This window comes from Macrobrachium rosenbergii, chromosome 11 (assembly GCF_040412425.1).
Source record: "Macrobrachium rosenbergii isolate ZJJX-2024 chromosome 11, ASM4041242v1, whole genome shotgun sequence".
NCBI lineage: Eukaryota > Metazoa > Arthropoda > Malacostraca > Decapoda > Palaemonidae > Macrobrachium > Macrobrachium rosenbergii.
The window spans coordinates 24229066-24252820 of record NC_089751.1 but is presented as its reverse complement, the minus strand read 5'-3'; the positions used below and the strand labels follow the sequence as shown (position 1 = coordinate 24252820).

Below are 23755 nucleotides of genomic sequence, written 5' to 3'. Positions count from 1 at the left end.
TAATCTTCAGGAATACTCTCATGCCAAAAACACACTCATGCCCAACTAGTGGCCATCTGAATCATCAAAGGCCTGCTTCATGGTTGTTGAGCACTCAGATGATGATGACAGGGAGATAGACCTTAGTCATGCAGGATGATGCTTTCTTTTGAAAGCTCTTAATCAAGTTTGTAAGATCTTTGAACCAGAGCAACCTCAAAAGTACAAAAAGGAAGTTTATACCACCAAACTTAGGGGCACCTTCAGAAAGGATGACCCCACTAACCTCGTCTCTGACCTGCCTACCTGTACCACTTTCTCAGATATTGCTGATGTAAAGTTTTGGGTGGAGGGACAAGAACTAGCAAGGGGCAAGACCAGCCCATGGCTGCACCTCAATTGTTTTTGCTGCCAGACCATTAGCTGTGTCATCCATTTTTTGACCATGGAGAATGTTGCCAAGCTTACCCTTGCTACTTCTCTATCCCCTGTCAGCTTCATGCCAACTGGGGTGGATGTAATGGAGTGGTTATTCTGGTAGGATCTCATCATGTCCAGTTGGCAAGAATGAGTACTAAATGCAGATAGTTCTTTGCTTTTTGAGGGGCCAAATCATCTAATGAATTATTAATGCCATGAGGATGGTGCTTTTCCTTGGCTGTGCATCCATATAATTCATATCTAAATGGTCATCAACCATCTTTCCTCACATTTATGAAGAAGTGAGAGGTGGTGACCAAGGACTTCTCCAGCTCTTAGCCATTTCTGAAGTTGAGGGTCTCAGGGTCTTGGATCTGTTAAACCCATTCATGTTGTAAGAGACCTCTCGGAGAGGTTAACTTTGCTTGGTTTTTACCAGAAGCATGTTGCCCTTCAAACAATAGCCAATGGCAAGCAGAAGGCATCTTTAACCAAGACATAATTTATAATCTTCTATTTTATATCTGGATACCTCTCAATGCCAGGTTACTTTTGTTACTTTATGAGAAAGATTTCTCTTAAATGATCGGACTTACATCTGTTAGGACTGGTAGTTGTTGCAGGAGTTAGGGGTTCACTACCTTCCACTTAACCACAACTTCATCTCTCATGCATTGTGCTGACTAAGAGGAATATTCAATTTGATACAGTTGCCTTAATATGTAAATCATAGGATTTTTACAGTACTATTTACAAACTTATGTGTTACCATAGACTTGGTTCCTACCTCATTACAGTTTGCAAGTGCTCTACTGGATCCTACACACACAATCAAACACTAGGGCATTTAATATCTCGGCTTCCCACCTAACAATGATTCAGGCATGCATATATGTGATTAATGGGGTTGTGAGGAAAAAAAATCTTGTGTCACATACAGTTTATACAAAAAGTGAGCTTATTGTTGGGACATGAGTGCGGAATAAGAGGGTACATGCAAAATTTCCCCATTTTTCTAACAGACAAAAGATTTGTGAACCTGGGAGGATTTGGAACATGAATAAAGTGCAGGCATATGATATGTATAATCAATGGGTTTAGGTGAAAAAACTCTCCACAGATTTTATGATAAAAAGTATACATGACCTCAGAGCAAAATGATCACTGTTCATAGTTAAAGAGGTGAAGTATGCTTATCAAAATCTGGATAGTTAGAGAGAGTTGGTTGTTAGGGAAAAGTGATAAAATAAAAGGCTAAAATCAGATTAAAAGGTCTATAGTGGAAATGGCTGAAAATGCAAGCACAAAGTGGCAGTAGTAGTGTGAGTTCAAGATGCACAAAGGTCATTTGAAAAGAGTAAAAGACCTCCAATTTTTGACAGAGGACAGGCAAGGAAACAGACAGAGGCGTGTACTGTACAGGGAAAAAGAGGCTGATGGCAAAGGCAGAGGAAGATTTTGGAGGAATGGAATCAGAATCTTAGCACAGTTGAGGGAAGACATGTTAGGAAGAGTAAAATTGATGAGTAGATGTAAAAGAGGAAACTGTAAAAGTTGAGGAAGTAATCAAGTTGAAAGAAATGTTGAAACGGTGGTGGCTGAATTGACTGAATAAAGATAACTGACTGATGAACTAAAGGATGTCGACATAACAAGGGGACAGATAAAGAATATATCAGAAGAGGTTTGGAGAACCTTGGAGAAGATGAAAAATAAAGCTATGGAAATCAAGAACAAGATGTAATTTTCTTAAAGCAGTAAGAGAATTAGCTGATTAGAATACATGGAAATACTGGAAAGGAGGATATGGGACCAGAAGTTGGAAAGAGTATTACAACAAAAATATATGAAGGGAAAAGGATGTACTACAGTGTGAAAAATATTCATTGAGCAAGTGATATTGCCATACCGTAATGTAAGATCTAGACTGATGTTAGTGGCAGCACTGGTAGGAATATAGTGAACCCTCTGTATTCGCGGGGGATGCGTACCACGCCCCCCCAGTGAATAGCTAAAATCCGCGAATACTTAAAACCCCTCTAAAAACACTTAGAACTGCCCATTTTGATAGCTTAAACCAAGAAACCCCTGTAAAAATGCTTATACCTGAGTATTTTAATAGTTTTATCACAAAAAATGCATATATTCATGAAAATTATATGAAAATACAGCGATTAGGGAATATTTCTCAGTGAAAAATACCGCGAATGGGCGAATTTTCTGCGAAAAATGGCTATTTATGTTCCACAGAGAAACCCGCGAATGCGTGAGTCCACGAACCATGAGAACGCGAATACGGGGGGTTTACTGTATCCAGAAAATTTAAGGTAAATCACCAGTTGATTCCTACATTGCTTATCATAGTAAAGCAGGTGCTGTCAGAGATTTCAAGGGACTGGCATTTAAGACAGGATGCATAACAGTGATCCAGGACTGAACAGTACAAACAATTGGCATAAAGAGTGAATACACATCAGCTGCAAGAAGGAATATGAAATAAAAATAGACAGCAGTGCAGGCAGGTAATATAAACTACACAACAAGGTTGGACTGAAGGGATATATATTCAATAATAGTGAGAAGTATAGTTAAACAAAGATTTTCATTAAGCTGAAAGGGTGGTGAACTGGCAATGTAAATACAGGTTAACCTACCATAGGTTTTATTAAAATTACCTTTGATTGCTAAAAAAATCATTATGTATGGTGTAATATTGGGTTTCAAGAAGTGATGCTTCTGAGACTGACTTAATTTATGTTGCATTTATTACATTTGCAGCAGCTTGAAATATGTACCTATTCAAAGTTTTCTGTTGATATGCTCTTAAATATGCTAGTAGTATAGTGCCTTAAGGGTTATTTTCTAATTCTACATTAAATGCAGGGTCATAGTGTAGTTGCCTATGATGTGAATCCCGAAGCCTTGGAAAATATCCAGGATGTAGGGGGAAGTGTTGCACCATCTCCAGCAGAGGTTGCAAGTAAGGCTGACAGAATAGTGACAATGCTACCTAACTCACAGCATGTACTTACATGCTATATGGGAGAAAATGGCATCTTTAAGTGAGTACCTTGTATATACAGTAGTGATTTGCCATTTGTTATTTTCTGTCATCTGCATTTACTAACAGCTTATGTTCATTAAATAGAAGCATTATGTACCTGTAAATTTAAATTAGGGAGGAACATTGCTGTAAAAAGTTTTCTTCTCATACCTTTAGATGTAAGATGAGTATGGCTGTAATGGATTAAATTTACTCTTGTAATGACATTGCTGATCGTTTTTATCTGATGCTTTGCAGAAACTTTCAAATCCATTAGCCAGGTTTATCAGGATGATATCCAAATTTACTGCTTTTTTTCATTGGTATGCAGGACTGTTCAGCCTGGGACCTTACTCATTGATAGTAGCACAATTGATCCTAATGTCTCCAAAGAGGTGGCAGCTCTGGCAGTGAAAAAAGGTGCAGTTTTTATGGATGCACCTGTATCAGGAGGTAAAAAATTTGAAGCCTTACTTTTAGAAATGTACACTTATTAATTTTTGTTTAACTGAAATACTTTTACTTTTTTTTGTTTTGTTTTGATGGTTGATGGTAAGAGACAGTTGGTATAATTATGAAAAAACGTTTGTAGCTGTAGTTTTAAAGCTGTTTTTCTTTTGGTCAAGCATCAAAAAGTTTTCAGACTTGAAGGAATGGAGTATGTGACCAAATAGTCACTCCTAAATTTATGAAAGTGGGAGGGGGGAGAACCTGTTGACTTAATTGTTACTGGTTAAGTAGTAAGTTCTATCAAACTACACAGAAGCAGCATTCTAAGCACTTCCATTAGTACAGGGAATAGTCATGTTTGGCAGTCTTAGTATTGGTTTTATTAACTATGATGAATTTCCATAGCTGCTGCTTATGTAAAGCAGCAGCTTCATATGTTGTACTTGTGCTTTAATATTTTTCATTTCTTACAGGTGTTAATGCTGCTAAAGCTGGCACATTAACTTTCATGGTTGGAGGTGACGAGAGGGAATTTGAGGCAGCTAAAGAACTACTTTCTGTAATGGGAAAGAATATTGTTTATTGTGGTTCAGTTGGAAATGGACAGGCTGTCAAAATTTGCAATAACATGTTGTTAGCTATTACCATGATTGGCTCAGCTGAGACTATGAATCTGGGCATGAGGTCAGTAAAACTTACTGATATTTTTACAAATCACTATCTGTAAGCTTCAATAATTTGATCCTCATTAATCCATATTTTTATATAAGTAACTTACCAGGTAATTACATTGCTGTTAGTTCCTACTTTTCGTGGCAGCTCAGGTTTTAAAAATTTCATAGTAGCGCTCATATTGTTTTGGCGTAGGGAACAGACCCTGCCCACTTTAGGGGGAGAATGGGTACAACCAGCTCAGGTATTCAATTCATTAATGCTGCTCGTCGACTGAACATTGGTTGCTGGGTAGCTTTTGTTTTGATTTGTTTTCTCCGGTTGTTTGCGGACATCACTGAACTTGGTGAAGTACATTGTAGTTTTTGGTAGCGCTAATCAGCTTTTTCCCTTAATTGTGACTGGATATGTCAGACTCTAGTGCTCATAGTATTAGGTATTGCAGCAAGGGCTGCAAGACAAGACTGACATCTGCTAAGTATGAAACTCATACTATCTGCACCTCTTGTAGAGGGCAAAATTGTTCTCCAGACATTAACTGAGACGAGTGTAAGGAGTGGGATCGAAGGAAATGGAAGACGTTGCAGTATTCTCCAGAGGTGTCTGTCCTTTCAATTCCTATAACAGATTTTTCCCCTATTCCAAGTCCTCTATCTCTACCTGTAGCTCCTTTACCTGGCTCCCTACCTTCCGAGCCAAGTGCCTCAGCCAGCCTTGAAGCCTGAGTAGATAAGAAGTTTAGCATTATGGTAGATACCGCAACCCAACTGGATGCTTCTGTTAACCCTTAAACGCTGAGCCTCTATTTACAAAAGTGTCTGCCGTATGCCGACAGGATTTGAGAGTTAGCGCCGAAGCGGAAAGAAAGTTTTTTTCAAAAAATCACAGCACGCTTAGTTTTTAAGATTAAGAGTTCATTTTTGGCTCCTTTTTTTCTCATTGCCTGAAGTTTAGTATGCAACCATCAGAAATGGAAAAAAATATCATTATCATATATAAATATTGGAATATATGACAGCGCAAAAAAAAATTTCATATATAATTTGTATACAAATCGCGCTGTGAGCAAAACGGTTAAAGCTAATGAGTTATTTTGTTTTGTTGTATTGTACACTAAATTGTGATGATTTTGGTATGTAACAAATTGTAAAATGGTCAAAGCAACACAGAGAAAATATTATCGCAAAATGATGCATGAATTCGTAACGTGCGGACGTAACAAAAAGTTTTTTCAAAAATTCACCATAAATCGAAATATTGTGCTAGAGACTCCCCATTTGTTGCAAAATGAAGGTAAATGATTGAATATTACTAGTATGTAAGAGTTTTAGCATACAATTGCATTTTTCGACCATTTTGGTCAAGTCAAAGTTGACTGAAGGTTGAAATTTTGGCACTTATTGTGATTTATATGAAAATATTTCAAAACTGATGAAAGCTACAACCATGAATTATTTTTTTTGTATTTTACATGAAATTGCGCACATTTCCATATATAAAACGTTATGTAGCGGCCAATATAAAACGGTGCAAAAATCACAACAACATGACTAAAGAATTTCAGAGATTTTCAGCAGAGTTAGTGCGCGCAGACGTAAGGAAAAAGTTTTTTCAAAAATTCACCATAAATCGAAATGTTGTGCTAGAGACTTCACGTATGTTGCAAAATGAAGGTAAATGATTGAATATTACTAGAATGTAAGAGTTTTAGCTTACAATTGAATTTTTCGACCATTTCGGTCGAGTCAAAGTTGACTAAAGGTTGAAATTTTGGCACTTGTCGTGATTTATATGAAAATATGTCAAAATTGATAAAAGCTACAACCATGAGTTAATTTTTGTATTTTACATGAAATTGCGCACATTTTCATATATAAAACTTTATGTAATGGCTAATAATAAAATGGTGCAAAAATTACAACAAAGTGACTAAAGAAATTCAGAGATTTTCAGCAGAGGTAGCGCGCGCAGACATAAGGAAAAAGTTTTTTTTCAAAAATTCACCATAAATCAAAATATTGTGCTAGAGACTTCTCGTTTGTTGCAAAATGAAGGTAAATGATTGAATATTACTAGTATGTAAGAGTTTTAGCATACAATTGCATTTTTCGACCATTTTGGTCAAGTCAAAGTTGACTGAAGGTTGAAATTTTGGCACTTATTGTGATTTATATGAAAATATTTCAAAACTGATGAAAGCTAAAACCATGAATTATTTTTTTTTGTATTTTACATGAAATTGCGCACATTTCCATATATAAAACGTTATGTAGCGGCCAATATAAAACGGTGCAAAAATCACAACAACATGACTAAAGAATTTCAGAGATTTTCAGCAGAGTTAGTGCGCGCAGACGTAAGGAAAAAGTTTTTTAAAAAATTCACCATAAATCGAAATGTTGTGCTAGAGACTTCACGTATGTTGCAAAATGAAGGTAAATGATTGAATATTACTAGAATGTAAGAGTTTTAGCTTACAATTGAATTTTTCGACCATTTCGGTCGAGTCAAAGTTGACTAAAGGTTGAAATTTTGGCACTTATCGTGATTTATATGAAAATATGTCAAAATTGATAAAAGCTACAACCATGAGTTAATTTTTGTATTTTACATGAAATTGCGCACATTTTCATATATAAAACTTTATGTAATGGCTAATATAAAATGGTGCAAAAATTACAACAAAGTGACTAAAGAAATTCAGAGATTTTCAGCAGAGGTAGCGCGCGCAGACATAAGGAAAAAGTTTTTTTTCAAAAATTCACCATAAATCGAAATATTGTGCTAGAGACTTCTCGTTTGTTGCAAAATGAAGGTAAATGATTGAATATTACTAGAACATAAGAGTTTTAGCATACAATTGCATTTTTCGACCATTTCAGTCGAGTCAAAGTTGACTGAAGGTTGAAATTTTGGCACTTATCATGATTTATATGAAAATATTTCAAAACTGATGAAAGCTACAACCATGAATTATTTTTTTTGTATTATACATGAAATTGCGCACATTTTCATATATAAAACGTTATGTAATGGCCAATATAAAACGGTGCAAAAATTACAACAACGTGACTAAAGAATTTCTGAGATTTTCAGCAGAGTTAGCGCGCGCGGACATAAGGAAAAAGTTTTTTTCAAAAATTCACCATAAATCGAAATATTGTGCTAGAGACTTCTTGTTTGTTGCAAAATTAAGGTAAATGATTGAATATTACTAGAATGAGGGAGTTTTAGCTTACAATTGCATTTTTCGACCATTTCGGTCAAGTCAAAGTTGACCGAAGGTTGGAATTTTGGCACTTACCGTGATTTATATGAAAATATTTCAAAACTGATAAAAGCTACAACCATGAATTATTTTTTGTTGTATTCTACATGAAATTGTGCACATTTTCCTATATAAAAGTTATGTAACGGCTAATATAAAATGGTACAAAAATTATGAAAAAGTGACTAAAGAATTTCTGAGATCGTAAGAGCCTGACGCTCTCTCTTCCAAACACGTGTGTGTTCGTGTGTTCGTTGTCCATCGGAGTGGCGAGACATTTGGGGTCTTCACAAACAGAAACATACACACAGTTTGATACAGAAGATTTGTTGGAACATTATGAGTACATGATTAGAATGCTTGCATGGCAATGCAAGTAGTGGTGATTGTACATACATCAAGACAACAATGGTTAGGGAGAAACAGACGGAAATATTGTATGGTTGAAATCGCGTTCCTTTGGAGAAAGAAAACGAGATGCTCTTGCTGTCTTGTCCACTCCGATGGACGACGAACACACGAACACACACGTGTTTGGAAGAGATGGCGTCAAGCTCTTACAAGATTTTCAGCAGAGTTAGCGCGGACGTAAGGAAAAAGTTTTTTTTCAAAAATTCACCATAAATCGAAATATTGTGCTAGAGACTTCTCGTTTGTTGCAAAATGAAGGTAAATGATTGAATATTACTAGAATGTAAGAGTTTTAGCTTACAATTGCATTTTTCGACCATTTCGGTCGAGTCAAAGTTGACTGAAGGTTGAAATTTTGGCACTTGTCGTGATTTATATGTAAATATGTCAAAATTGATCATATATAAAACTTTATGTAATGACTAATAGAAAACTGCAAAAATTACGACAAAGTGACTAAAGAATTTCTGAGATTGTCAGCAGAGTTAGTGCGGATGTAAGGAAAAAGTTTTTTTCAAAAATTCCCCATAAATCGAAATATTGTGTTAGAGACTTCTCGTTTGTTGCAAAATGAAGGTAAATGATTGAATATTGCTAGAATGTAAGAGTTTTAGCTTACAATTGCATTTTTCGACCATTTCGGTTGAGTCAAAGTTGACCGAAGATTGAAATTTTTGCACTTATCGTGATTTATATGAAAATATGTCAAAATTGATAAAAGCTACAACCATGAGTTACTTTTTTGTTGTATTTTACATGAAATTGCACACATTTTCATATATAAAACTTTATGTAACGGCTAATATAAAATGGTGCAAAAATTACAACAAAGTGACTAAAGAAATTCAGAGATTTTCAGCAGAGGTAGCGCGTGCAGACATAAGGAAAAAGTTTTTTTTCAAAAATTCACCATAAATCGAAATATTGTGCTAGAGACTTCTCGTTTGTTGCAAAATGAAGGTAAATGATTGAATATTACTAGAATGTAAGAGTTTTAGCATACAATTGCATTTTTCAACCATTTCAGTCGAGTCAAAGTTGACTGAAGGTTGAAATTTTGGCACTTATCATGATTGATATGAATATATTTCAAAACTGATGAAAGCTACAACCATGAATTATTTTTTTTGTATTATATGATACATGAAATTGCGCACATTTTCATATATAAAACGTTATGTAATGGCCAATATAAAACGGTGCAAAAATTACAACAACGTGACTAAAGAATTTCTGAGATTTTCAGCAGAGTTAGCGCATGCAGACATAAGGAAAAAGTTTTTTTCAAAATTTCACCATAAATCGAAATATTGTGCTAGAGACTTCTTGTTTGTTGCAAAATTAAGGTAAATGATTGAATATTACTAGAATGAAGGAGTTTTAGCTTACAATTGCATTTTTCGACCATTTCGGTCGAGTCAAAGTTGACCGAAGGTTGGAATTTTGGCACTTACCGTGATTTATATGAAAATATTTCAAAACTGATAAAAGCTACAACCATGAATTATTTTTTGTTGTATTCTACATGAAATTGTGCCCATTTTCCTATATAAAAGTTATGTAACGGCTAATATAAAATGGTGCAAAAATTATGAAAAAGTGACTAAAGAATTTCTGGGATCGTAAGAGCCTGACGCTCTCTCTTCCAAACACGTGTGTGTTCGTGTGTTCGTTGTCCATCGGAGTGGCGAGACATTTGGCGTCTTCACAAACAGAAACATACACACAGTTTGATACAGAAGATTTGTTGGAACATTATGAGTACATGATTAGAATGCTTGCATGGCAATGCAAGTAGTGGTGATTGTACATACATCAAGACAACAATGGTTAGGGAGAAACAGACGGAAATATCGTATGGTTGAAATCGCGTTCCTTTAGAGAAAGAAAACGAGATGCTCTTGTTGTCTTGTCCACTCTGATGGACGACGAACACACGAACACACACGTGTTTGGAAGAGATGGCGTCAAGCTCTTACAAGATTTTCAGCAGAGTTAGCGCAGACGTAAGGAAAATGTTTTTTTCAAAAATTCACCATAAATCGAAATATTGTGCTAGAGACTTCTCGTTTGTTGCAAAATGAAGGTAAATAATTGAATATTACTAGAATGTAAGAGTTTTAGCTTACAATTGCATTTTTCGACCATTTCGGTCGAGTCAAAGTTGACCGAAGATTGAAATTTTTGCACTTATCGTGATTTATATGAAAATATGTCAAAATTGATAAAAGCTACAACCATGCGTTATTTTCTGTTGTATTCTACATGAAATTTTGCACATTTTCATATATAAAACTTTATGTAAAGGCTAATAGAAAACGGTGCAAAAATTACGACAAAGTGACTAAAGAATTTCTGAGATTTTCAGCAGAGCTAGCTGATGCTTTCTTTTGGGATAAGAAAGAAATTCGCGAATGCGCAGCTGCGTCACGCTTGTAAACAAAACAACAGCGTGATCCATGAACTTCCAGCATCCCTCAAGGCGCATGATTTAAAATTTTTCGCAAACGAGGCCTATAAGTATTTTTCCCCGAATATTTAAAAAACTTTTTGTTGACGTAAAATACATCCAGTCGGCGTTAAAGGGTTAGGTATCTTAGTCTTTGATAGTTTCCCTATGAGACTCCAAGGGGGTGCTCTATAGGCTAGGCTCTTTCGTCAGCTCTGAGATACTTCTTCGCTTGTCAGTTGTCAGGCCTTATCTGCAACCTGGAGGGCGGAGGGTCAGCGGCTCGGCACACTGCTTCATTTCCCTCCATACATGAGAGGCCCTGAAGAACCACATGGGAGGTTGACAGACCGAGACAGTATGGACCTGATGGGCAATCAAAGTACTCTCCAGCATTTCTCGTCACCAAAAGCATCGATTGATGAGGTGAGTGTATAACTAAAATGATACAGTATCCTATGCAGAGCAGATCAGTAAGCTGCCATCTCTGCAGTTGTCAAAAGGGGGTGTGCTGCAAACTTAGGTGGTTCTCCCGGAGGGACAGCGGCTCTGCGCTCTGCCTCATTCTCCTCCATACACGAGAGGTTCTGAAGAGCCACATGGGAGATTGACGGACCGAGAGTACTGACCTGACTGTCGATCAAAGTACTCTCCAACATGTCTCTTCACTGAAACCATTGATTGACATGGTGAGTGTATGACTAAACAGTTATCTTATGCAGAGCAGATTGGTGAGCTACCATCTCTGCGGTTGTCAAAGGGGCGTGCAATAGAATTGATCCCTCCTCCTCTAAATGTTGTTAATCGGGCAAATTCAGGTGTTCAGGGAGTGTATTGCCAATATGAGGTTTTCATAATAAAACTAATATTGTAATACTTACCTGAACGATTCCTACCCACCTTTCCCCACATCAATTTTGACCTTGAACAACGCAATTAATGAAAATGGGGCATGTTGGCGCACACCTGTGTCAGCATTGCCAACTGTTTGTTATGGTAGCTCAAGTGACAAGATTTTACCTGCAGCGTTGGTAACGCTGGCTATTAAAATTCCCACTAGTGGGATGGGTAATTTAGTTGTTCGGGTTAGTGGGATTAAGGGTGAATTCAGGTGTTCAGGTAAGTATTACAATATTATATTAGTTTTATTATGAAAACTTCATATATATATATATATATATATATATATATATATATATATATATATATATATATATATATATATATATATATATATATATATATATATATATATATACTGTGTATATATATATATATATATATATATATATATATATATATATATATATATATATATATATATATATATATATATATATAATTATATATATAATTATATATATGTATATATACTTTTCTAGCAATAAATAGAAGCCTTTGTGCAATGTGCAAGTGTAAAGTGAAGCTGTAAATAAAACATTGTATCATACTGCTATGAATTGTCCTACAAAAAAATTTCATATAAAAAGGTTTGGTCAGTATTGGAAGCCTGACTTAAAAAAATGGCCTTGTATATTTGAGTAAAGTATTTTTCATGACCTTTTAACTGAGATGCAGGGCTAGGCTTTTAATCATCTCCAGAAGAAATTATGAACAAAAGTTATAAATGAATGGTTAAAAAAAAAAAAAATTAATAACCAAGACAACACAAGGCAATTATCATTACCATATAGACAACACAAGTCAATTATCATTACCATATAGACAACACAAGTCAATTATCATTACCATATGCAATAACAATAAATATGACATTTGAATTTGTTTTTGCTATTTCAGGCTTGGTTTGGATCCCAAACTTCTTGCTGGCGTACTTAGCACAAGCACAGGCCGCTGCTGGGCTATGGATACTTACAATCCTGTTCCTGGTGTTTTTGAAAATGTCCCCTCATCCAATAATTATGAGGTTAGTTTTGCAAGATAAATAAGAAGGGTATGTTAATTAAAGTTAAAAAGACATTTAGGAAATTGGTTATTTGGATACTATGGGAAAGTTTTGTGGATGAATTCAGTATCATGTATTGCATGTAACAGATGGAGTCACAAGCGATTCTAGGTATTGTTACATGTGGCTGAATTAAGAGATTTTAGAAGACAATGGTGAAGAGGTAGAGCACCATGTTTTGAAGGAAGGACAAGCATTAGAGGAGACAAAACATTTCATTTGCTCTGGAGATAGACTGGGCTGTGGGCAGGTACGGAGATGCGCACTGACAATGAAAATGAGTAAATGGGTGAAATTACGGAAAGTGTGCCCATAGAATGCTCAAATTCATGGCAAGAGGCGTTTGGGAATTACGTTACAGAACAAATACATCCCTGGATTTTGAGAATGCTTACATTTGCATCCTGGTACAGCCGACATTAAGGAAATACTGTACTGTACACAGTTACAAAAAGAAATATTAGATAGGTAGATATGTAGATTCAAATTGGATTTCACACATAAGAAGTAAAAGTCTCCAAGTTTTTAAGACAAATTAGCAAGATCCATTGTCTGTCTTGGAACAATAAATACTGAGGTGGTTGGTTGTGGGTGAGATAATAGTTTTCTTGACTGTGGCAAAGATGCAAACAACCAAGATTGCTCCACTGCACCTTCTGCCATCCCTTCTTTTATCTCGCCAGTGATAATGAAGACCTTTTACTATTTCCAGTTAGGATGGTTAGGCTTTATTGCTAAAGACTAGACACTTCAGGGGCAACAACAACTGACAGTTTCTCTCTACAGGCCAAGGGCAAAACAGACCATGAAAAACACAGTATCCTGTTGTTTAGGTGAGGTGATTTTGATAGGTTACAGTAATGAAACAGATGGTGAAGCATGGCAGGTATGAATGCAAACCCACAAAGCCAAAGTACTCTCTACTCAACTTCCTTTTCTTTTATTTTCTATTGTACATTTAGTTTACCTTTGCTACTTTTTATCTGAGAGATGTTACCCATGGAGGAATGGATTGTTGGGAATAGTGGTTGCAGCAGCATGCCATGTTTTATCTAGGTGGAATAAGTTGGGAAATCTTCATCCGTTTCCTGGCATAATTGAGGGACCTAGACTTCCAGTATTATTAGCTACTACATTCCTTGTTTATTACTGAAATGAGGCTGTAGAGTCACATTTGAACTGTTGCTTTAATGTTTACAAGGTACTTTTAGAAAATACTATATCTGTATAATAACTTTCAAAATATTAGGAAACATGGTTAATATATATTTACATATTTAGCTTCACATAGTGGGTAATTCATTATGATTTTCTTGTTTGTTATAAATTATCAGGCGGGAATGTGAGTGTATTCATTTTTTTTTTTTAACAGGGAGGCTTTGGAACAGCACTAATGACAAAAGATCTTGGCCTAGCACAAGATGCAGCAACCAAAACTTTTTCACCAACTCCACTTGGTTCTTTAGCTCATCAGGTAAATCCCAGTTTTTTCTTTATTATTATTTGTAGATTTTTATAAGTTAACTTAATTTATCAAGTAATTACATACATAAGAGTTTCTACTCGCACAGCAGGTTTGAATGAAAAAATTTGCGGGTAACTCTTCAAAGTTTAGCGCAGTTGACTGTCCCGCCCACTAACAGGAATACCAGGAACAACTTGGCAGAAAACCTCATTCTGTTTCTGCCGGTGCTCAAGTTAAACACCAAGTGTCGATGGCAGATTTTGGTGATGTATTATCGCTGATTTTGGGTAGCCTTCAAGCCTATGGCTTTCAGGATCAGTATTTTATTATTTTATTAAGGTATGACTCAAGTTCATCATATTTCGCTACAGTAGCAAGTTTGCACTCAAACTGATTAACTACCGAGTAGCATAATTTACCCATTAAACATACACATGGCGTTCACTACTACCTTTACAGATTAGTGTAATAAACGTAATATTGCGTTCACTATCGAACCAACAGTTTCGTTAATGAAATGTAATTCTACAAGTCTCAAATCATGTTTGATAGGAATTGAGATATGTCTGTATAATGGTACGCTGGGCACTTCACCTATTGTCGGTAAAGGTTAACTTTCCTTTTCCAAGTAGCGTAATAAACGTTAATATTATGTTCGCCAGCGGACTGATATTTTCGGTAATGATGCGCATATCTGCAAGTCCCAAATAATGTGTGGTAAGAATTGAGATATATCTGTATGATGGTACTCTTTGTACTTCTACTATGGTCGGTAAAGGTTAATTGTCATTTTCTAAGTAGCATTATAAACGTAAATATTGTGTTTGCTTCCGGACTGATTTTTTCAGTAATGATTTGGATATCTGCAAGCCTCAAATAACATTTGATAGGAATTGAGATATCCCTGTTTAATGGTACTCTGTGTACTTCAAACTTTTGTTGGTAAAGGATTAATTGAACAACATCTTACACTTTTTTTTTTGCAGAGAACTGGAAGTGTAGGGGCATATGTAGTAAGGAGAGAATTTGTGCTTTAATTTTAGTTGCTTTTTTGAGGAGAATAGCTGTGCTCAACAGACGGGAACTGTGCACTGAGTGACCAAAGTGTTCACTAGCTCTTGAGCTCTTAGCTCCCGAGCTACTAGTTCTCCTGGCGCCCAGCTAGCCTGGCACCATCTGCAGCCTGGCGACAACTGAGAGTTCCCAGCTCCTGGCACCGACTTCCATCAATTTTATCTTCTACTGGCCCTTGTTATTTTTCTGCACTTGCTCCCTTGCTTCCTTCCTGTGACTTTGCCAGTCTTGTGTATGGGTTAACAGAAATTAGCCCTGTGAATGTGAAGTGTTATGCAGTGGAGGAGGTGATTATCTGGCCCCCCAGTTCTCCTAGACCTAAGCCACTGTCATACTCCCCCAAACCTGGGAGAAATCATACTGAAAGTCCATTGGAGGCTGGTGGGAAATACCCCGGGTAGTCACCCCCTCCATCTAGCTGGTTGCTGGTCCCAGGTGTTGACAGGCAACCACTGGAAAGGCGTCGTAATGGGTGTGTAGTGAACAGGGTGGCTATCCGACTCTTTCGGATCTCCTACACCCAGTCCCTGTCAGACTTCCTTAAACTGGGAGGAGGCATACTGTTGGTCCGTGGGAGTCGGAAGGGGTTTTACCCTGGGTAGCTGCCCCTCAGTCGAGCCTGTTGTCCACAGGTATCGACGGACAGCCATTGGAAAAGCATTCATAGGTATGTGCATCCCTAGTGATACTCCAGTGGCGAATCTCGGCCGTTGAAGAGGCACTGTCAGGTGATTTTGCACTTCACCTCTCTCTACTGTAAACGTCTCAGGAGCAGGAGTGCAGTCCACAGTCTTCCTATAACTTCTGGGACAGTGTTGAGCATTTTGTCCCCAGAACTTCGAGTTGTGAAATGCCGGTATTTGGCTTCAAATGGACCAGCAGTATCCAAGCATTCATCTTTGTCTGACTCCAATAGCACCTGACCACCCATAGCACATATAGAGCTCCCAGCACCAGCTCTCGTGTCTGGCACCAGTCTCTCTTTTGCTTGGCGCCTGTCTCTTCTTAGAGCATGCTGTTGTTCTTTTGTGAGAGCATTTTCCAGTTGACCTCCTAGCTCCGGTCTTCAAGTGACCAACGCTAGTCTCTGATCACTGGGTGTCTGTTCCACCTTTGCTAGAAGTTCCAGACGAGCCAAGTTGCTCCCTTTGTGATGTCAATTAGTGTCTCAGAGCACTGTCCTTTGTGGACAGGGACTTTTGTATATGAATTTATGAGCTTGTTGAAGAAAGCTATTACCTCTACAAGGAGTTGGGAGTCTGACTTTAGTTTTAAGAGAGCAAGACAAGTGTTTTTTTGTCTTTTCTTCCACCTGTGCTTAGATGGACTTAGTCCTCCTGGCTGAAGTTCTTGTCAAGTTTTTGAAGTAAAGGTCTTTCTTGAATGACATCAGGAGAAGGGGCTAACAAGTTAGGAGACTCTCAGGTGTTACTGAGAGACATCACTTCGGCTGGTCTCGTAATGTTGTTCTATGCAGATAAGGATGGTTGAGTTAGTTTTTTGAGTTTTCCACTCCTTCGTTGGGATCGCAAGAACGGAGCTTTGGGGCTCTTTTTCTACTGGGAGAGACACAGTCGCTTTCAGCCCTCTTATCTTCACCTTCAGCTGTCTACCAAGAAAACCACAGCTGCTTTCAGATGGTCTGATAATTTCTACCCCACTTTTTCTTTTTATTCAGAATATTACTGGATGAGTCGTCTACGGACTCAGCTGTCCACCGAGATGTGAATCAATTGAACAACTGTATTTGAGAGATTTTATGCAGTTCCAAAGTTTCTGGTGCACTTTAAGCACCACAACATCTTTTTGGTTTCTCATAGCCTCTGGAAGACACACAGATAATGGTTGCTGTTTTTCCGCTTCCCATCCAGCGGTCAGAAGGCTACTTCAGCTCTCAGCCTTCCTACAGGTTTCGCTGTGGTTCCATATATCTCGTCCTCAATCTGATTTCCTTTGGAATGATGATATCTTCCCTCCTGAGCGTTCTATTGTTGGAAGAACTTATTTGGGCTCAAGCAAAAGAGAAAGCACCACGAACCCTCTCACTAATGTGCCTGTTCCCGAGCGCCTGAAATTAAATTTTGAGCTCCAGGTACCAGCTTTCTGACACCTGGTACCGACTCCCGGACACCCGACACCTGTTCCAGAGCATTTGGCACTATCTAGCCATACTAGGCTCCCACTGCTGAACATCCAATTTCTTTTCAATGACTATTTCTTTTAGAGCATTGTGTCTGACTGCAGAAGTAGTAGTCACACCTGTTTTTTTGTTCAAGGCCACTGCTATCCCATGGCCAGGCTTTTGTGTCTCTTATGGATTTTCCAAGGTTTTATAAGCGTGTCAGATATTCATCTTAGCCATGTGCAGTTCCACATATGTTTCGGTCTGTACGAGGTACCATCGAGTCCACGGAAGGTGTTATCAAAAATAAGAAGTCAATCCTGCCCTGATGTCCTTGCGTCTGTAGCTGTCAAGTATCGGTAGGGTCAGCAATTAGTCTGCTTAGTTGTCGGCAAGCCTGCATGATGTTCTGCAAGTTCACTTGGTTGCTTGCTGAGACGAACCAAAGAGCCCTGTCTTCCATTCTCAAGAGCAATTGGGTGAAGTTCTTGGAGATGTAGGATACCTCCTTCCATGTCCACATACAGACTCCGAAGAGTACAGTATCTCAGACTCGTCTTACGAGACAGGGCCTTCCAGTTTGGGAATTTAGGCTTCGACCTCTATGGCATAAGCCTTCTTTCGAGCCTTCGCCCTTCTTACTTTTGTCGTTTTTTCTGGCCATGAACATCAACCTTTTCCACAAGACCAACAGGGACAGGGAATCATAGCCGGACTCTGCTGTTTTTTCCCAAGACCAGGTTTTCAGTTGGCAAGATCATTCCAACCTGGACCTCTCCGCTCTTCCACCTTTCGACAAGGTCAAAGAAGGTCTGGACATTTTCAGACTTGTCGGAAAGTTACGAAGTTCCTCGTAACCCTGTTCTGAACCATGGTTTATGATTCCCGAACTTGCTACGGTTGTTGGTGGACTCTCCAAGAATCTTTTCACTATTCGCATCTTCTTAAACAACCTCACTTCTACAGATACCACCAAGGGTGATCTGCTCTTGCTCGGACAGCTGTCCAGGTGCTTGTCAGGAAGGAAAGGTTTTCCAAGGTGCTGCAAGAGGCATTTGAAAGATGCAGACATCATCTTCTAGCTCACTCTATCAATCTAGTGAAAGATTTTCCAAATTGGGTGTCTCAGACTCTTGAGTCTCTTCTGAGGCACCTATGACTCAATGGCAGTATTGCCTCTTATCAAAAGAGAACTAGAATCTCTCCTATTCCTGTTTTTAGGGGTACTGAGCTACATCTGACTCAGTAATGTGGTTTACTCATTTACCCTGGGATTTTTTTAACCAAGAAGGGAACCCTTCCATGTTCCAGATCTGTTCTACCTCTCTAAAGAACTTAATGGAAAAGATGTTCTTGACAGCCAGAAACAGTGCTCCAGGCTCCTAGGAGCCCCCACCAACTCCTGAACTCTTACCTCACCTGACTTCCAGCCACCTGGTGCCAGCGCATACCCTGAGCACCTAGGAGCACCTGCCAGCTCCCAAGAGATTAGCTCCGGGCTGCCAGCTCATATAACACCACCTACAGCCTGGCGCCAGTTCAGAACATCCAGCTTCTGGCACCAGCTTCCGATCATCTGACGCCAACGCTCTCCACATCCTTGGCTCTGGGGAAGAGTAGAGGGCTCTCTATTCAGTTGAAGTTTTCAGGTATTACCTTAGCAGGATTGGAAGTACAGAGGGCCATGCATAACCTTTAGTGTTCTGGCAAGGACCTTTTCACCCTCTGTCTAAGAACGTATTGTCCTTTGTTCGTGAATGGACTTGGTTTCTGAGACCACTCTTAAGATTCAGGAGAGCATTTGGCCTACTTTTAAGTGAAAGCTAAAGACGTCAGAGCAACTTGTACCTCATTAGCCTTCAGGCAATATACGCCTCTTATGTCCATTCTACAATTGACCTAGAGGTGTAGTCGTTCCTCGCTATTTCATGAGTTAAAACAGTATTTAAATATTTGCAGTACCTTGTGATTATTGGTAACTGGCATGGTATCATGGAAGGAAGCATAGGATTTTTGCCTACTATCTCCTCACCTTGTAGTCAGGTGCTGAGTTTTGTGGGAGTTGGGTGGGTACAATATACTTGTAGCACCCACCACTATCATGGGATGGGTCGTGGTTTTTACTTCAGTGTAGGTGACAGTGTTATCTGGTTATTTTTGTTGTGGTACTGCAAGGGCACTTTTTGAAGTTTTGTTAGCCATTGGACTTATTCGCTGCAAAGCAGACGCTCCTGGCTATACCACCATGTCGCTACAGGTTAAGTTGAGCACCAACCAGAGGCAGTTTTCTACTGCAGGCTCTCTTAACTAATAAGGATCGACAAACATTGTATTCAATGCTAGCAATGTTTTCCATTTTAAAGTCATTACATGTCTTAATGTTTTGGAGTAGAATATGTCCATGTATCCCACCTCCTGTCAATGTGGGAATCAGCTGTGTAATTATTTGGTAAGTTAATTTAGTAAGTTACTTATATAAAAATGACATTCTTATGATAAAATAAAGTTTTATATATACTTACCAAGTAATTACATGATCGGAGCCCTCCCTCCTCCCCTCCGATGGACATATGGCATAAACAGAACAAGGTTGTCTGCTAAGTTGTTACTGGTATTCCTGTTAGTGGGCGGGACAGCCACCTACACTAAACTTTGTTCTTCAGCTGAATTGGTTTCCAGTGTGCCTTGTAATGTAGCAGCTTTTTTTATTTGTAGGAAACTAAAACAACTTTTAAAAGGAATGAATAGTATCTTCTAGTCATCATCTTCATACTCTTATTAATTATCTTTATTATATTGAGAGAAGTGTCATGTTTTTCAGAGATGTCATTAACATTTGTTGAATATTGATTGACTTGCCTTTTTTTTCCTTTCAGATATATCGTGTTATGTGTAACTCTGGCCTAGCTGAGAAAGATTTTTCTAGTGTATTCAAGTTATTGCAAGAAGAAAAGAATCCTTGAATAGTATATTAGATTTAGCATAAATGCTGTAGTTGCCGGGTTTAGTTGTGGTACTTTGTCAAAAAATGATCTTTTATATGCCAAAGTTAATTAGCCTCTATGGCCTACAGTACTCTCTAAGAGTAGGTCATGCCATACCTAGTAACACTGATTAGAATTTTAGAACTAGAATAACTGTTTAGGACATAGTTTGTGACCATGAATTTACATTGCACCATGAATTTACATTGCATAATTTGTAAATGTGTAGCAAAAATTATTAGCAATGCTATTTTCCTGTACCAAGATATCAGGATACTGAAGGTTGATTTGATGTGAAAATTATATGGGATTTGCATTTCTCATTGAGAAACCCAATCTACATAAAGAACAATTATGCCATGGTTTAGTTGCATTTTACCCTTAGATTTTTACAGATTTCCAATAGCTTTTCACTGCCATACCCAGTGTACAAATGTTAGGTAAAAGGTAGTCAGTATGTTTCTAAATTCCTTTGATATTTACTTTATATTTGTCAGTTAAAAATATCTACAAATATTAATGTAGAACTATGACTTGGTGGGTATATTTGTCAGTTAAAAATATCTACAAAAATTAATATAGAACTATGACTTGGTGGTCTTCATAAGTTACTTTATATCAACAATTATTCTACCTACATACATGCATCGCTCCTCAGCACTACCTTGCAATATATGGGACTCTGCTTGAAAGAAAATAAATTTCTAGTTTTGTACTCATAACATGAACTTGGAGTCTCCATTTTTATTGGATGCTATAAAGTGTCAAGTATAATGTCATGCATATGGGTTCCCCTCTGCTACATCTAAAACCCAATTGCTGTTGCAATCCTGGTTTACTTTTCTTTAGAAATTTAAATTGAGAGTACACTAAATTAATTTTTTTGGATTCACTTCAGAAGCTAAATACAGTTACAGGAATTACAATATAATAATTTTATGCAATAGGTAAAGACCTTGTTTTTTTAACTGTATAGTATGAGTTACACACATACACTGCTATAAAATGGTTTATATTTCAAGGTAGAGTGTTTATTATTGGATCTAATATCTAAAAAAAGTCCTCTGTACTTTGTGTCCACTGGTATGTCTATAGCTTAAATAGAATAATTACAAAGTACAGTAGTATTATAAAGTGAGTTAAATCATAAGCAGTTATTTAAGGCTGTAATAAATTTCTTGTACAATCCTCTTAGAAAAGCAATACAGTATTGATGACATGCTTAGTCGTTACAATACATCTTGCAACTTCAAATTCCTCATCACTAGTTTGCGTTTAGACAGTGACAGAAAACTTGGTTACCAAGACTATATACATCAAGGTTGAAAGTTATAACGTGTTTTTTGTTGGAATTTTTGAAGACCTTCATTTGTCTTTGAAAATTTAACATATAAAACTGTTTTACCTTTTTAAAATGGTAATGCAGCTGGAAGTTATCTATAACCAGTATGCTTTTATTCATCTTTGGCAATACAGTGCACTGGGTTGGTAAGTTAAATAATTCCAACAAATTTAATTCAAAGCAATTAACTGTGTGTAATTTTTGTGATATTGTATTCTTCATCATCAGAGATTTTTTCAATTAAAGTAGTTCTACCATAGTCTGTGTATTCATAACTTGAAAATTTATTGATGGATTTCAATGGAATTTTGTGCAATAAATAAGCAATCTGTCAGGAAGAGGTTGTAGATCCACAGCATGATTCTGTATGTTGGTGGATTTAAATGATCTCAGAGTGCATTTTGGTTTACAGCTATTACCTGAGAACTTGTTAATATTGTAAATTCCCTAATTTTTCCTGTCTTTTCATTTTGATTTAAAATGTAATGTAATTAATTAATTAATATAGGTTATAAAACTGACTGGAATCACCTGGCTATTATTCAGGCTGGGTGCAAACTCGCTGTGGTTTTGTGCTAGTTCTGATTTGGCACGTTTCCCCTCATAATGAAAGTTTTGTCACCTTCATTTAGCAGCTCTTTGAATCTTAGTACTGTAGTAGACTTACTTTCAAGCATATTCTGTACCTGGGTAGCTTACTAGTTTGATGCTGTGTAACAGTTTTAGTTTTGATGTAAAATCTTATTTAACTTTAATAATAAAAGTAAAAGTTTTATATAGTATTTATACATTTTTCTTATCCTACATTTTCATAGTATTTTTGGTTAGGAAAAGTTGTGACTATCAATATTAATAAAGTAATTATACCGTATTAGAGTAATTATCTGATCTAACCTTATCAGGCTTATGGGTTTGCTGTTAACCTAGATACTGTATTCAGTAAGGTAAGAAAAGTACTTTTGCTGATGAAACAGGAATCATCAATATTATTAAAATAATTACTGGGTGTAATCATATCATCAGGTTTATGAGTTCAATGTTAACCTAGTTATTCCGTAACTGAGAGCCAAGTTCAAGCAAAATGCAAAACCAGTGTTAAAAGTTGTACACACAAAAAACCATCAATTTTATATAAGTAACTTACCAAGTAATTACATAGCTATTAGTTCACTTACATGGCAGGTTGAACACACGTCTGTGTAGGTGACCAGTTCCGCCCACTAGCAGGAATATTAGGAACGACTTTAGCAGATAAATTCAATCTGTTCCTGCCATGCTCTGGTGAACAAGAGTATGGCGGCAGCTGTATTCATTATTTTCCGGATATAACATCTGGATTTCGATGGTGTGCACATCCACTGGAAAGGGTATTAGTAACCTTCATGAAACCTCAGGATGAGTTTTTTCCATGTTTTATTATTATTCAGTTGATTCATCAACAGAATTTTGTCTAAAAGTCTTTTGTTTACATCGCTTGTGAGCCGCTGATAATAACTATGCCCTAAAAGCAATCCTCGTATGTGTTACGCCATTTCTTTAGGCTGAAACTTTTGCATTATGTTTTGTTTACTGGTTCTAGATTATTTGCAAGCCTTCAGTATAATTTTGCCTTAAAATAAATTTTCATATGGTGCTTTCTGGGCCTAGGCACTCTAGCCACCGATTAATTGCTTTAAAGTAATTCTTGAATGTTTCGTCATTCTTTTAGGCTAATCCAGGCAAACTTTTTTTGCCTAGGCTACTTTCGAACAGCCAATGTAGTTTTGCCCTAAAAGTAATTCTTGCATCTTATGCCATTCCTGTAGTCCAAATTTTATATCAATGGGGTTTACAGGGCGTAGACTGCTTGCAGCCCGTGGTTATATAATTGCCTTAAAAGTAATTCTTGAGTGTTTCGTCATTCCTTTAGGCCAAAGATTTGCATTTTATGTTTGTTTACCGAACCTAGTATACTTGCTAGCCGTCAGTAAATAATATTACCTTAACCCTCACATTTTCCCTTGCAGAGAATTGAAAGTGTAAGGGCAGAAAGAGTAAGGAGAGAAGAGTGCTTAATATGCAGCTGCTAGGTTATATAGCAAGCTTCCTCTTGAGCTGAGGCAGTTTGAGG

General features: G+C 37.2%; 1 protein-coding gene across 4 annotated transcripts in view; it reads left to right on the top strand.

The window, feature by feature from the left end:
* LOC136843242 (3-hydroxyisobutyrate dehydrogenase, mitochondrial-like) overlaps positions 1 to 22427 on the top strand; it is a 37300-nt gene extending 14873 nt beyond the window's left edge. For all 4 annotated transcript variants that reach the window (XM_067111352.1, XM_067111351.1, XM_067111354.1 and 1 more), the window contains exons 4-9: positions 3283 to 3461; positions 3774 to 3895; positions 4366 to 4576; positions 12493 to 12619; positions 14031 to 14132; positions 20196 to 22427. In XM_067111352.1, the coding sequence (XP_066967453.1) occupies positions 3283 to 3461; positions 3774 to 3895; positions 4366 to 4576; positions 12493 to 12619; positions 14031 to 14132; positions 20196 to 20282 (828 nt within the window). In that variant the 3' untranslated portion in view covers positions 20283 to 22427. The remainder of the gene's footprint in view (positions 1 to 3282; positions 3462 to 3773; positions 3896 to 4365; positions 4577 to 12492; positions 12620 to 14030; positions 14133 to 20195) is intronic.
* The last annotated feature ends 1328 nt before the right edge of the window (positions 22428 to 23755 follow it).